We start from the raw sequence: 16,150 nt of genomic DNA, 5'->3' as shown, positions 1-16,150 counted from the left end.
TCTGGAAGCCTGTGCAGATGTTTGCATTGCCAGCTTTAAATTAAACCTTTGATATTGCCAAAACTCCATTCCTGAAGACATTCAAGGTCAGGCTGGACCAGGCTCTGAGCACTTTGATAAGCCATAGGTGTCTCTGTTCATTGCAGGGGGGCTGGACTGGATGGCCTTAGAAAGTTCCTTCCAACTCAAATGATTCTTATTCTATAAAAATACGATTCCACCTCCACTGGACAAACTGCACAATGGCTGTCACCTGTGCTCAGGTCTCATTGCTGCTTCATGTTCCTTACCCAAACCAGGAGCAGATCCATCAGCCTGGTGGCCAAGGACCCCATCCCTGGTGGCCCCACTGCTGCAGCCCCACAGAACAGTGCTGCTCAGGATCGGTGCTTGCAGGGAGCGGTGTCTTTGCTGGCAAGAAATCAGATGCTTCATGCTCAGGAATTTGGATGCCTCACTGCAAAAACAGTGGGTCAAGTTTAAGGTGACATTCTTGGCCCCCTGCTCTTATTTCTGATGGTTTTTCTAGGACAAAGCCCACTGCTCCCCTACACCCTGCTCACTACCTGCCCGAAGCAGTTTTGTGCTCACATTTGCCATCAGAGATGTGAAAGCAATTAAAGATCTGTTAGAAAAGCAACATTATCTTTTGCTTTCTTTCTTATTGAGAAATCGAAGACCTCATGTGACCGTGTGGATGACTAAACGCGCTTATAGACCAGGAAGGAAGTTGAACTGCACTGCTCGCTCTGCTCTCCAGTGAGGTGGCTGCTGCAGACTGAACCGCTGTAACTCCCAGCAGAGCAAAGGGATCCCAACATGACTGCCCAAACCAAGCCCCCAAAATGCTGCTTCTTCAACATCAAGACGGCAACTCTTGCTCTGGGGATCTTTCACATGGTAAGTGACACAATGGGTGATAGAGGGAGACGAGAAAGGAGCAAGGGGGAAATGCTTGCAGAAGGTATGAGCACTGCAGATCATGGAGTTCCCTGACCACTGACCTTCATGTTTTGCCAAAAACAAAAGGCAGATAGTTTATGTGCAAAGTGGGAGGTTAGGTGGGTGGGGAGGAGTGGGCAGGAAGAAATTTATTATAGTTGTATTTTTTTTTAAACTGTTATCCCCTCTCTCTACCCATTGAAGCTCATGGAAACCACCTCTGCTTCCTGATGTTTCCCTTACAACTCGATTCAGGAGCTCTTGCTTGTGCAGAGAGGCACTTGGTGCAGCTGCCTGGAGCTGCTGGTTGCAGCTGGGCAGCACAGGGAACATTCAGGGACGTTTCTTCCCCTATTCAGAGATGTTTCTCCCCCCATTCAGGCTGCAGAGATGTGCTTTCAGGTGGCCTCACGTCATACTGAGGATGTGGTTTCTTGCACAGCAGGACCCACTTAAAATAATCCCTTCTGCTGCACTGGGTGTGTGCAGTCACACATTGGGAGCACACAGATAACATCTAACAGGGAGCTGACCTTTCTCTGTGCACAGAAGTGGAGTGAGGAGAACTGTCAGCTGCAAGGATGTGCTGGGCATGGGAATGTCATGGTCCCCACAGCGTTTCTGGAGCAGCTGGAGCAGGCATGCCCTCAATTATGCCACAGCTCTCTTCTTGCTCACATAAAGCTGAGACTGGGGTCCAGCATGAGGTGACATAACAGCTTTGACTCCCATAATGCCATCCCTGCATCCGTTGATGGAGCACTGAACTCATGCAATGAAAGGCAGCAGAAACTGGAGATGGGTTGAGTTGCTGATTTGGACAGTGGGATAAAGTGAAAGCATTCAGCAAGGGACGATCATAGATCATCAAGTCCAACCTCAACCTATCCCCAGCATGCCTCCTGACCACATCCCTCAGTGTCACATCCCCACGGCTCTCGAACACCTCCAGGGACATTGATTCCACCACTCCCTGTGCAGTCTGTGCCATTAATGATCACAGAAGACAGCCCCACACCAGCTCAGAACAGCAGAGCTTCCCCCTGGCATGATGTGGAAGCCAGGTGCTGCAATGGCATTTCCAATGCCAATTTTTAATCATTTGGGGACCTCAAAATGTGATGAGATTGCAATTTTATATTCTCCTTTGCCTTCTGCTTTTTGAGCGTCTAGCTTACAGCCCAGGCAGGCTTCTCATCTTCCCAGCACAGACTCAAAGCTCATAATCTCACTGTTTTAAAGAAACGGAAGTTGCTGTATCTCTTGTGCAGTCTTATGACCCCAAGTGACAAAAACTCAACCATATGAAAGCAGAGAGTTTGCAGCAGAGTAGAAGCAATTTCTGATGACCAATTAAACACAGAGCCATCGTGGAGGGGTGGTCATGACCTGCTTGGAAATGGGACCCTCACAGGAAGCACGCCCAAGGTTTGAAGAGGAAGTGGCAAAATTAAAGGCAGGAAATGCATGACAAAGAGCTACAGGCATGGCATGTGATGCAAGCTGCCTGGTGCCAGTGGAGAATCAGAAGCACGGAGAGAAAGGGAAGTAATCTTTCCTAGCTGTGAGGGTCAATCACAAAGCCTCCTTTGTGTTCCTCCAAATGCTTCGAAACGAAACACGTTTTTCTAACCATTGTTTCACTGTGGTGCCAGTAGGTATTCCTAATTTGCACCAGCCTTTACTGGAAGAGAATGAGATCAGCTCATGGTGCTGATGGCCAACAGGGAAACCTTCATTTCCAATAAGGTGGAAGATGTGTTATTGCAAAAATCATTGCCAGTCTGCTGAAGACTTTCATTTGAGTTTGAGCAGCAAAAGGCAGAGCCTTGGGGTAAGGCTTCATTGTGTTCTCAGGAAGGAGATTGCCATTGGATTTTGCAGTAGATGGTCTTGTCATGCTGCTTTAACAGATAACACAGAAGAATAGCAGCAACATTTTGTATTTCCTACCTTTTCCCTGCCTTTTTATGATGTTGCTGCAGCTTGGCAGAGGAAGGGAAAGGGGAAAAGGAATTTATAACTCAGTGGTGACATGGATGATTTGCCACATCAATACTGTTCGTTTGTATCAATATAAATTATTGCTATAGGTCCCAATGATGAATCATAGTGATGCTGGGTGATGGCAGCACCGTCAAACAAAGCTCTCAGGCTTTCTGGTGATATCTTGTACTCCTATAAATTAGATCTGTCTTACTGCTGATCTCTCCATAGACAGCTGAAATAAATGTGGATGTTTTCAAACAAATGGGGAAGGAGAAGGAGGGGGATGAAGAGGGGACAGTTGTGTGATTAACAAAGCTTCAAGAGGCATCAGGTGGTGACTTAGAAAGGAAGCATGGAGGAATTTGTCCTCCTGCTCACTGACGAGAAAAGACTAGAAGTTACTTGGTTTTAGCTTCAAGAGCAAAGCCTGGCTATTGCTTCTGTGCATAAGCAGAAAAGCTACAGTTCATTTGCCACTCATCCTTAATTAGAGACAAAAGTCTTGGAAAGTGGCATCTCATTGGGTTGACCTGTCGCAGCTGAGCTTTGGTACTTCATGAGCAGAGCTCCATCTCTGGGACCTTCCCCAGGTCCAGCCCTCACTGTGGCCATGGTTTGTGTTGGCATGGAACTGTGCTGCCAGCAGGCTGTGACTGCCCTCATCCTCCCAGAGCATCTGTATCACATGAACAGAGAGGAAAAAAGAGGCAGCAGGAAGGAAAAGATAAAATGCTTAAGATAAAGATAAAGATAAAAGATAAAATTCAGGCTGGACATGAGGAAGTATTACTTTTCAGAAAGGGTGGTCAGGCACCGGAATGGATGCCCAGGGAGGTGGTGGAGTCACCGAGCCTGGGGTGTTCAAGAAAAGGCTGGATGTTGTGTTGAGGGACATGGTTTAGTGGGAGCTATTGGGAATAGGTGAACGGTTGGACTGGATGATCTTTTAGGTCTTTTCCAACCTTGGTGATTCTATGATTCTATGATTCTATGCTCTGAACCACAGCAGCCACTTTTAAATTAAAGTAAGAAAAGGTGAAGCACTGAAGGAAAAGCACTTACATGAGGCACCATTCGACCTCACAGTGCCAGGTGTCACCACCCTGCATGCACAGAATCAGGAACCCTCAAAGCACATCTGTGTCCCCACTGACCCCTGCTCATTGCAGCTTCAGGCTCTTCGCAAAGCCTGGGTGTGAGAAAAGCAGCACGTGTCACACCAAGGCCATGTGCACACATATAAATAATTTGGAGATTAGTCAAGCTGCACAGATTTCAGCAAAGGAAAAGTACCTGACACAACCTCTGGCAGCAGCTTAACCCTACCACGGCTGCAGCAAATGCCCCCCAGGGAATGGGGGCTGCATGCAACATGCTGTTAAGTTTCTGCCTTACAAGATACCCTTTGCTTGCTCAGATTATCTGCTTTGGGTTAGCAGCTCGCTATGCCTCTGTCCTTCAGTGTTTGGCGATGGTCACCAACCTTCCTCCAACTTCTCAGCTCCACTCTAGGGCCTCAATTACCTTCTGCTCTCTGCAGAAATAAATGGGGTTGTCACGGGCCAGGCAGTGGGATGCCAAACGCAGAGGTGGGCAATGGAGGGATCTCTTGGCCATGGCTTACCCATGGGATTGAGAGCTCAGACCCCCAGAGCTTTGCCTCTTACCTCGTTGCAGTTCAGTGGCTCATTCTTTCTATGCAAAATCTAATGCAAAATAAGTGGAAACTTAAAGCCAAGTTTCACTTAAAATGTCTTCTCACTAACCTGCTTATGCTTGGTTTGGCTCTCTGATATGGGACTGCCATTCCTTCGGTTGTTTTTTCAACACTTGCAAGGATTTCAGTGTCTTTTTTTATTACTGTTCCCCTGATAGGCAATGGGGATGGTCTTTTGTGCTGAAACTTCGGCTCTGGCTGTAAATTCATCTGGGATTCCATCTCCTGCTCTCATTCACTTGTCTTTCAGGAAACATGTGGATGCTTTGGACTCAGATCTTACGCTTTTCTCCAATTAATGAAAACATGAAAAAGCAGTTTCTTTCTCAGTTTTCCATGCTGCCCTTTGAGGAGTTTGACCAGTAGCAGCAATAAGAAAAGAGAAATCTCTTGGAGAGCATGTGTTCATCAGAAGAGAAGGATTCCAAGGACCTCCAGCTTTTCTGGAAACAGCACTTGCAGATCGTGGCAAAGAAAGTTGATGGATTTTGTTCTGGGGATAGTTTCTGGTTTTCTCCAGCTAACACTGGGAGAGGCTGCATTTGGTTCCTGTCTTTGCCACATAGCAGTGCCCTCCTAGCCTTGCTTCCTCATTTCTGGCCCAGTGCAAAGCTGTGCCTCTTTCTCTTGCTGCAATACCTACTGTAGTGCAGGAGGCAAATGATGATGCATTACTGCAGCCTGAGCTCTCTGTGGAAAGAACAAATCATCTCTTCTGCTTGCTTAACCATTAAACTTTTTCTCATCTCCTGCAGTTGCTTGTTTTGCACTGTTGCCCATACACAAAGTTTGCAAGCAGGAGCACAACCACAACAGTTCAGTTTCCTCCTTGCCTGCGTCACTTCTTTAACTGAGTCTTAACACAGAAGCCTCTGGCAGCTTTTGTGCTGATTGTGGTGTCAGATACAGACTTCCTTCCTGCATCATCATGGGGTTCCAGGCAACCCCTGTGCTGAGCAGACAAACACTTTCCCTCACTCACCTCTTCCCAATGACTTCTTCACTGATGGTCCTTTTGTCAGTGTCTCAAGCATGAAGAATATGTGCTCCCAGTGCTGGACTCAGTGGGATGATGGAATCATGTTTGCACCATTTTTTATTTTCTTTGGTGCGAAATGAGAGAAAATCAATCCAGCTAGGTTCAATGTAGAGAAAAAAAGAAAGAAAAGAAAAAAAAAAACACACTTGGAAGATTTTCTCAATTAAATAAAAGAAGGAAAATGATTTGTCAGTGAAAGAATATAGCAAAGAGTATAGCAAGACTTACAGAAGGGTCTTAATTGTTAATGCATTTCTTTTAGCACTTCAAAATGCTTTTGGAGAGCCACCCTGCTCTTAGGGGCTGCAGCCACTGCGTGCTCCTTGGACACAGATTTGTCGAAAGCAAGTTGGTCAGCAGCGGGTTGCATTGTGCCTTTTGCCTTTGTTCTCCTAGGTGATGAGCATCTTGCTGCTGATCGAGTATTCCCTGGAGGTGGCGAGTGGGAAGGGCTACTGCAAAGACCTGGGCAAGGATTACTACAGAATTGGTAGGTGGTTGGGATGCTGGAAGGGAGCAGGGAACACTGGGATCTTCCACTGGTTCCTCTTTCTCTTAGGTTCCTCTTTTATTAAGGCTTGTAAAGACCACTAAGATCACCACGTCCAACCCCAGCCCAGCCCCAGCGTGGCCACTGACCACATCTCCAAGTGCCAAACCTCCACGTTTCTTGAGCACCTCCAGGGATGGGACTCCACCACTTTCCTGGGCAGCTATGCCAATGCCTTTCCAACTCCAGCCCCTTTGTCCCACATCCCTGGTGGTTTTGGCACAACACAAGTTGTCTGCAAGAAGCATCCAGGCTGTTCCCTATCTCACATGCAGTGCAAGCATTACATTTGTCACAACTGATTGAATTCCTACTCATATGGGGTGAGAAAAAGAAAATTTAAAAATTTAAAAGAAAATTTAAAAATTTAAAAGAAAACAGCTCCCTGAAACTTAAAAATTTAAAAGAAAATAGCTCCCCAAAACTCAAAATTTACTTAGCCAGAAAAAAATTTGCATGAAGCTGTTGGGGACAATAGATGCAGGGTGCTTTTTCCTTTTCTTAGTCACTTTCTGCTGTAAAACCACAGGCTGAGATAACCCTTCTGTGCTCAGAAAGGCGGAAATCTGAGTCCTCCGCCCTGCGGTGTCTCACCCTACAAAGTCATGAGGATCTGCATAGGAGAAAAAGCCCACAGCAGCAAGGATTTGCCCATACCCTGCTTTTCCACTGTTTCCTTTCCCAAGCTGCAGAAGTGCACAGAAAGTGGAGGAAAGTCTGTGTGGGTCAGAGGGAGCTCAATACCTAACTTGCACGACGAGTGCTTTTGATAATGCTTTCTGCAGAGCTTCCCCCTCCCACCTGGCTGCTCCTCCCAAGTGTTTGAAAGGGCCCTGCCTGGAGATGGAGAGCACTTTCTGATTATATTGGGAATAAACAAAGTGCAACTCTTCTATTTCCAAAAACAAGCAGGGAAGCAAGGCAGATAAGAAGTATAAAAAGTTCAGTTTGACTTCAGAACCCAGATGGAAGAGCTGGAGAACAATGTGGGAGAGGTTCTGCGGATGTCCTCAGCATATGCTGCTCTATTTGTAGATGACATAATCACCGAACGGCTTGGGTTGGAAGGGACCTCAAGTTTAAAACCATTCCCCCTTCTCCTGTCACTGTCCTCGTAAAAGGTTGATTTCCCTCCTGTTTATAATCTCCCTTTAAATACTGGAAGGCCATAATGAAGTTTCCCAGCAGCCTTCTCTTCTCCAGACTGAATAAACCCACCTCCCTCAGCCTGTCTTCATAGCACAGGGGCTCCAGCCCTCTGATCATATCTGTGGCCCTCCTCTGAACTCTCTGCAAAAACTCCACGTACTTCCTGTGTTGGAGGCCCCAGACTTGGATGCTGCACTCCAGATGAGGCCTCACAAGGGCAGAGTAGAGGGGAACAATCCTCTCCCTGCCCTGCTGCCACTCCTCACGCAGCCCAGGTTACCGTGGGCCTTCTGGGCTGCAAGCGCACACTGCTGGCTCGTTAAGTTTTTCATCTACCAGGAAACCAAGTCCTTTTCAGCAGAGATGCTGGCAAGTTCTTCTCCCAGTCTATATACATACTGGGGATTACCACAGCCCAGCTGCAAAACCTTGCACTTTGCTTTGTTGAACCTCATTAGCCTCATGTGGGGCTATCTATCAAGGTGCCTCTGGATGACATCTCTTCCTTCTGCTGTATCAGCTTCACCACTCTGCTTGCTGTCATCAGCAATCTGCTGAGAATACACTTGATTCCATCATCTGTATCCCTGGTAACGATAGTAAAGAGCACCAGCCCCAAGACAGACCCCGGAGGGACATTATTGGTCACACCTCCACCTGGACATGGAGTCGTTGACCACTGTCCTCTGCCTGGGACCGTTCAGCCAATTCTTTATCCACAGAATAGTCCACCCTTCAAATCCATAGCTCTTCAATTTGGAAATTAGGATGTGGTGGGGGTCCTTGGAGGCCTTGGAGAAGTCCAGGTAGGTGGCATCAGTTGCCCTTCCTTTGTCCACCAATGTCATCATTCCACCATAGAAGACCACCAGATTGGTCAGACACGACCTTCCCCTGGTGAAGCCGTGCTGGCTGTCTCAGATCACCCGCTCATCCCTCATGTGCCTTAACATGTCTTCCAGAAGAATCTGCTCCATAATCTTCCCAGGCTCAGAGGTGAGGCTCACCGACCTGTAGCTACCTAGGAAGAATTGGGATTGTTTTTGTCATTGCTGGGACAATGGGAAGAGTGACAGGATCAGCAGTCTTCAGGAGAAATGCTCTGTTCCTAGCAGCCTCTCCTTGCTGCCTTGGTTTATAAGATGCTGCAGGCAGGGTAGCAGCAAGAGCACCCCTCTGAAAGCTGCTTTTCAGTAGAAGTTCATCAAGAGATTAGTAAATCTACTAAAAATATAACATTAAAACAGGAAGAATATCCAATATCTTCTCTATTCATTCTGAACCTTTGAAGATGACTCATAGCGGGGTCAATGTCAGAATGTTAACTGGTCTAAAGCAAGTCTAACTTTACCACCTGATGTTTAAGAAATAGAACAAGATTAATCTGGCCAGGCAGAAGGAACAGGAGACAAATGGCCGTGTGGCATTTTGGGACATTCAGTTGCAATTTGGAAGAACCAGTTTATATCTCTATGCTCTGTTAAACCAGAGCATATGAGCCCTGCTCGCATTTCCCAAACCAGTTTATTGGGCCATAAAACAGGAGTTTCTTGACATTCATCAAAATTATTACAAGTCACTCAAAGTCCCTCCTGGCTACATACAGGACATAAATCCTGATGTGAAGTTAACCAAATATAGATGTTTGGTAAATAAATTCTCTGCTTTTCTGTTTGCTGGGAGGGCTTATTTGGTTGGCATGAACTTTTTGGCATTTCTTGCTGGCAGTGCAGATGTCCAGCACAGCTCTACAGAGGCTCTGCCATATGGCTCCATTCTGGTGATATCACCAACCCAAGGGAAATGGCATTTACTTCATAGCACATACGAGCTCTTTCTCATGAAATTCCCTGGGATCTCTGGGACACAGCTCATCTCAGGTTTGGTACGAGAATCAAAAAATCACGGAAGAGTTGAGATTAGAAGGGACGACTTGGGATCCCCCAGTGCAAATCCTTTGCTTCAAGCAGGGTCACCTAAAGCACATTACCCACAATCACATCCAAGGGGGTTTGAATATCCCCAGAGAAGGAGACTCCACCACCAATCTGGGCAACCTGTTCCAGAGCTCAGTCCTGGGTTTATTCCCGCTACAGAAAACTGGAAAAGCTATTGTATAAAAACTGCCAATGGACACACAGTGCAAAGCCTGCTAAGGTATTTGAGCTCTTCTTCCCCCAAACTCACGTATTATAAACTTGAGCAACAACTGAATTTTGTTCTCACAGAAGGTATTGGATCTTTTCTTTAAGAAAGATTAACTTACAACTTTGTCCTAAATTACAGTTTACTCCTATATTGAGCCATTTTCTGAGGCCCCTTATGTACAACAGTCAAACATTCATCTTACAGAAGCCAGCTAGGCACGGAGATAAGTACTAAAGGGACTTAAAAAATACTTTCTTATATTTTTCAGCCATGGACATGGGCATGGAAAGGGCCTGTAAGTCACATCGATCCCAGCTGCGGGGTCTACCATGGTTTTGAGAGGCTCCAGCCTCACGAACCCCATTAATTCTGGTCCTGGAAGGCACCTCAGCACTCTGCCAGCCCTGCTGGGACATTTCAGGTGGCACTTTTCCTTTCTAACAGGCCCTGTGCTCCCACAGATACTCTGTAGATTAATTGGAAAGTTCATCTGGGCAATTAGTCAGCAAAGGCAATGGCCAGTAGTCCAATTAATTAGCAAGCCCAAAGCATGAAGCCAGACTGAAAGAGGCAGAAAAATGCAGCTGCCTTGTCTGAATCTGAGGAAACATCCTGCTAAAAGGATAAACTCTCTCTGATGGGTGGTTTTGGAAGGAGAATCAGGGAAAGTGGCTTCAGGCGACTGGGGCTTAGTGGGACTAGGACTGTCTGCAAAGGTTGAGATACTGGGCTTGGGTTTCCTTTCTTTGCTGTTTCCTAAGTCTCCTTCCATGTTTCAGTTCTCGTTATGTTGTGGCTAAAAAAAGAAATAAATTCAGTATTTATTTAACAAGACATAAGTACAAGCAAAGGCCCTTGTTTCTCCTCACACATCTATTTTTTATAAGGAGTGTGTTGCATTCTCAGCTACGGAGAGTGGATGGAAGCAAGGCATTTCACCCTGCAGCTCTGTGCTCCATGCCACTGTTGGGTGGTTGAATCTTCTTCCTTGCTTGAGCATCTCATAGATCTGTCCACAGCTTTTGCTGTTGATCAGCTTATCTGAGTCTCAAAATAATTTCCTGACCAGAGTTGTTGATCATTGCTTAAAACTTCACTGCCTCTTTTCATTTTGTTTTGCTTGAATATTGTAGCCCAGGATATTTAAAACTTCAATCCCATGTGCCTGAATGCGGGAGGTGGACAGGCTCCAGCTTTTAGTAATGTGAAATTAATGTCACTTTCAGCTGATGTCACCACCAGTTTCCTGTTGATCATCATGCTGTTTGTCATCAGCTTCAACCTCCTCTTTGGGGTGGTAAAGGTACGTTCTCCACACATGTCGTTAAGCTGCTTGCTGTGGGCTCTCTGGTACTGGGGAGTAGAGGATGCTGAGTGCTGAGGCATGACCACAATGATGCCAGCCTCACCAAGACTGAGTGACGTTTAAAACAAGGTTATTTGTTGTGCTGTGGGATGGAAATACTCTTATTTGTAAATTTTGGTTGCTTTATTGCCTCATTTCCATACTCTTGTGTAGGTCAGACCTTGGAGGGAAACCATAACTCCCCCTACACGAGGATTCCCTTCCTATTTCTGGGGGAGAAATGACCATATGCTGATCTGGGAACCTAACTTTCTTTGCAGCAGAAAGCTTGGGGATGCTGAACAACTAATGGAAACTGATTTGATCACATCAAACATCAAGGTCATGTAGTGAAAGTTCACAAAAACTCTAAGTGCAGAGTGAGGAAAAGAATTAAAATCAGTGTTGTTGCCCTTCACCGTTGCTGAAGCTACCATGGTCATCACAATATCTAGAATCAGATGCAGAAATTCCAGGAGAGGTTTTGTTCTTGTAGTACCTTAACACATGTAATTTTAGGTACTGATGCTTGGGCTCATTCTCCCATTCGGAACAGAAATAACTCACACTGATTTTTCTCACAGAAGAGGGAACGCCTCCTGATCCCGTTCCTTGCTCTACAAGTCATGGACTTTCTCCTCAGCCTCCTCACAATGTTCAGCTCCTACATCCAAGTCCCAGCCATGGTTTCAGTGTCATCCCTCAGACACACAGTAGGTAACAGCTTATGTCAGAATGCTCTTTGCTCTTTATGGGACGGCTTTTTATGGCAAAGCTGTTCCTACAGTGTCTGCAATTCTTGGGAGTTAGAAGGTCCGCAACGGCAACTGGGGACAGCTGGGACAAAATCGGGTTTCCCACATCTGGGACTTTTCCTGTTGGTTTTACTTTCTGCTCAGGGCTCTGGGGATATATCTGTGAGATTAGTCAGGAACATCACTGCAACAGCTAGAGACTTCGCCAGAGGAGCTGGTAGAAACCAACCCAGCAAGATGGTTTGCCCAATATTATGGTTTGTATAAATGAATTAAATCATAGAATGGCTGAGGTTGGAAGAAACCTTAAATAACATTGAGCCCCAATCCCCAGATAACTTAGGTTGTAAATGATGACGAAGCACAAGCCCATGTAAGTAGGGAAAATCTATAAGGTCTTATAGTCATAACCAAACCCTGTCCCTTGCTATTTGTCTGCACAGAAGGAACACCTGAAGACCCCTTTCCTGGCTCTGCAGCTGCTGGACTTCTGCCTGAGCATCCTGACCCTCTGCAGCTCCTACATGGAGGTGCCCACATACCTCAGCCTCAAGTCTGCAGACAACAGGGTAGGTGATGAACACATTGCGTGACCCTGGCGGAGGGGCAAGTGTTTGACTGAGACCCTCTCCCTCTTTTGACAGGGCTTTATGCCAGCCCTGGAGAAGTTACCAACAGAGGAATATGCCAAAGTGATGGTCACCTTCACTGTTGCATTCATTGCTGTCCTCTTCTTGAAGGTAAATGGCTGCGGAGTGTGGTGAGACGTGAGGGAAGAAAGAAAGCTTTGCTGCACGAGGGATAGGAGGAAGTGGTTTTTACTTCTCTCTCAAATCTGCCAGAGCCATAGAAAGCTGCTTGGGTCTCCTCTTGAGTGCAATAGGAGCTATGTCTCAGTGAGGGTCTGATAATCAGATCACTCTTATGATTCTGAGGGTGTGAGTTATAAAGAAAGCTCTCCCTGTGTTCAAGAACTATGACTGGCCATTCATCTCTAAAAGGATGTTTGAAAACAAATTATAGGAAACTTCTGCTATTGATCAATGAAATCGTTAAGCAGCAGGTTGGATCTTCCACTTGGGTGAGTTGCCGTGTCTGCACTGATGCAAACAGAGTTATGCAGTCAGATGTCCTGAAACTTAATTAAAAGCAATGAGCTACTGGGTTCTGCTTACATCTTATAAAACTGCATCATACGAGACTTTCTGCACAGTGAGATGGTTTCTCTTCTTCTTGCTTCAATGGATCAGAGAACAGATTTTTCACCACAGGGTTTCAAAAAGAAAACTGCATCTCTTCAGGTAGAGAGCAGATTCTGCACAGTGACAATTGCTACTTGTTAGCTGGAAAGCGTTTTTTTATCTAGACTCTTCCCAGGTGGCCTGAAAAACAGCGTGGAATGGAGAGACCTGTGTGATGCACTGCAGATGTGACTCCAGCATATCTTAATGTTTGCATAAACTGAGCAGTAAGAATGGAGGTAACTCTGCAACCCAGCTGGCAGCGTGACCTGGCAGATCAGTTGGTCTGAATTTCCTACAGGACTAGCTATAAAAAAATCAAATAAAATATACGTAAATATATATATATATATTTAATTATCGTAATTTTTAAAAATTTATTCGAGGATTATTTAGGAGTTGAGTTGGGTTTTTTGTACAGATAGTACGATAGCTTCAGTGTATTGCATGTTTGCTCTTCTATATGAAGAGGCTTTTGGAATGGGAAGGTGTTTGCAGTGCTCCCTGGAGGCGGTCAAAGCGTGACCTCCTCCTCTTCATAATCCTATTTGAGAGATAGATTCCTTCAACTCAGATACTCCATTCCTTGTTCTCATTCTTTGTCTTGGCTTTGTGTCAAGGCAAACAGTCCTCATTGTTCTGGGAAATCCTAAGCTACAGAGCTTGTTCTGGGGACATACAACTCCCTGTGTTCCTTAGAAAATGCCAGCTGTTTTTGAAGTACAGCCTTACGCCAATAAAAACAAGAGGCACATGACTTTGCCTCAGTGCACAGCGCAGGGAAAATATTTATTTCATATGGCATGCTTCACAGGCCTTGCTTATTTTCTTGCACCGCAGTCTGTCAATCGGTCCCCTTTTCTCAGAAAATCTCTGTTTACCACATTGTGTAACGCCACGAGGCGCGAGGCAGGCCTGTCAGAAAAGCAAAGTGATTGGAAACACGAGGTTTTCTTGAATGAGCCGTCCTTTGAGGTCAGTCCTGGTCAACAAGGGGGCTTGGATCCCTGGGAGATGGATGTTGTGCCCATCCATGTGTTTCTGAGACACCCAGACTTAGTAGCCTTCTCAGAAGAATAACAAGAAAATTAATGCTTTCCTTTCCTGCATGGTGACACTGGGCACTCAGCAGCTTCAAGCGTGTGCCTACAGTCATACTGACTTCACTGATCTGAGCAGATGGAGTTGCACCCCTCCAACAGGACAGACTGATTTAAGGCCTTGGAATGTATGGTGTGAGGCTAACCTCAAGGCTTTCACCTGAAGAGAAGGATGGTGGTAGGATGATGGCAAATACAGAAATGCTCTTGTTGACTTGCAGTGCCAAGGCTTCCCTTTCCCTTTCCTTTTCAGGCCTATATGTTCAAATGCGTCCTGAGCTGCTTTAAGTATATTAAAGCCAGTAAGAGAGAGGAGGTGAAAGTTGATCCGAAGGCAGTTGAGAAGGTGAGTAAAGGTTGCTTTAGGTCTGTGCCATGAAAGGTCGTGGTTCAGATGGTGAGATGCTTGATGATCCTTGCGCTTGCTGCTTTGGAGGTATGAGAGACACTTCAACACTTCAAATGTGCATTAACAGCTAGTAATAATCAGTTCCCAATTACATAAAATTCCTTTAAATTTAATCTTTTGTAAAAACTTACAAAGACAATGTATTTGCAAGTAAGGTGATACTCAGACTTTGGGCAAAGTAAATAAATGCATCACTTAGTCTCTGGCTTGAAGGCTTGTTTTTAATTTCAGATCAACTTTTGTTTCTGTGCCCGAAATTAAGTTTGTCTTCCTTTGCTGGATCAGTGTCTGAGAGATTTGATGCATCACTCTTCATTTTAATGAATGTCCTTATGTAGATTACCGATGATCTCCAGTATAGCATCCAACTGCTCTGACACCATGAAGGGATATTTAAGACTTTCCAAAAATCTGAGATACTTGAGGAAGAGAAACGTATCCAAGATCAAGGCGATTTGGAACCCTTTCGTTTATCCAAAGCATGACTATTGGTCTTCTCTTTCAGGCTGTGCTGCCATCTTATGAGGAAGCCTTGGAGTTGCCTTCCAAGGAATGCCCACCACCCTACGTAGCAGTCTAAGCTCTACTCGTGGAGAGAAGACAGAGTTCTGCTGTTGGAGCCTCCTACCCCTTCTGTCAGATACTCAGCCTCACTGAGAAGCCCTTACTTTACAGCAGCATCAAGCTTGTTGCACTCTAGCTGACTTTATGAGCCTATGAAGAGCAGTGACGAACCACTGGAGCTGGTGTCTCATTCCACACTGGCAGTTTTGAGCTGGTACTACTGAGTTACACTGCTGATTTTAATAAACTTGGCACCAGGCATCTTAGAGGTTCCCATCACTGGGCTCTGACATCTGCCAGGCATTTGGCCTGGATCCCTTGGTAGGCTTATTTACCCCAGCAGGATGCTGTTTCTTATCTGTCTTATATCTCTAACCCAGCAGCTGAGGCATTTAAGAAGTAGAATGAGGGGAAAAACAAGCAATAACCTTTTTTCTGCTTTCTGAGGTAGCCCAACCCTGAAGCATACTATGCTTACTAGCATCTGTTAATGAGGACCTAAGGGAAAGGAGTTAGCAAAAGAATGAAGTTCTCAACAACACACTCTCATTCTATCTGCTTATGATCGTGATTGAGTTTGTACTCCAGCATGCTGGAATTGTGACAGCGTTGCTCTTCCATGTTATACCCAAGAGTTTGCTTTTTTTTAATTATTTTTTCTTTTTTTGGCTTTGACCATGACTTGACAAATGAGTTTCAATAATAAAAAACCTGTTAACAACTTTAATCTTTTACTGTCTGATTTCTGAAGAGTTGGCACATCCATGACCCGTGGTGACTGCACAGGTTAGTCTGTGTAAATGATGGTGAATGATGTTGCTGATAACTGGTAGATGGAATTTCAGCAAGACCTGGATAGGCTGGAGAGCTGGGCAGAAAAAAACCGGATGAGGTTTAACAAAAGCAAGTGTAGAGTCTTGCATCTGGGGAGGAATAATTGCATGCACCAGTACAGGTTGGGGGATGAGCTGCTGGAGGGGAGCTCTGCGGAAAGGGACCTGGGTGTCCTGGTGGATGACAGGTTGGCCATGAGCCAGCAGTGTGCCCTTGTGGCCAAAAAGGCCAATGGCTTACTGGGGTGCATTAAAAAGAGCGTGGCCAGCAGGTCAAAGGAGGTGATCCTCCCCCTCTACTCTGCCCTGCTGAGGCCTCATCTGGAGCACTGCGTCCAGTTCTGGGCTCCCCAGTACAAAAAAGACAGG

At 45.6% G+C, this 16,150-nt stretch overlaps 1 protein-coding gene across 1 annotated transcript; it reads left to right on the top strand.

Moving 5' to 3' along the window:
• Positions 1–570: 570 nt before the first annotated feature.
• Positions 571–15,675, top strand: LAPTM5 (lysosomal protein transmembrane 5). Its single transcript, XM_048969013.1, has 8 exons — positions 571–900; positions 6,084–6,177; positions 10,761–10,837; positions 11,464–11,592; positions 12,078–12,203; positions 12,279–12,374; positions 14,229–14,321; positions 14,890–15,675. Exons 1-8 carry the CDS (start codon positions 820–822, stop codon positions 14,962–14,964), a joined length of 771 nt encoding a protein of 256 aa, XP_048824970.1. The 5' UTR covers positions 571–819; the 3' UTR covers positions 14,965–15,675.
• The last annotated feature ends 475 nt before the right edge of the window (positions 15,676–16,150 follow it).

This window comes from Lagopus muta, chromosome 23 (assembly GCF_023343835.1).
Source record: "Lagopus muta isolate bLagMut1 chromosome 23, bLagMut1 primary, whole genome shotgun sequence".
In the NCBI taxonomy this organism is placed as follows: domain Eukaryota; kingdom Metazoa; phylum Chordata; class Aves; order Galliformes; family Phasianidae; genus Lagopus; species Lagopus muta.
Note: the sequence above shows the minus strand (reverse complement) of the source record. Positions and strands in the feature narration are given on the sequence as shown.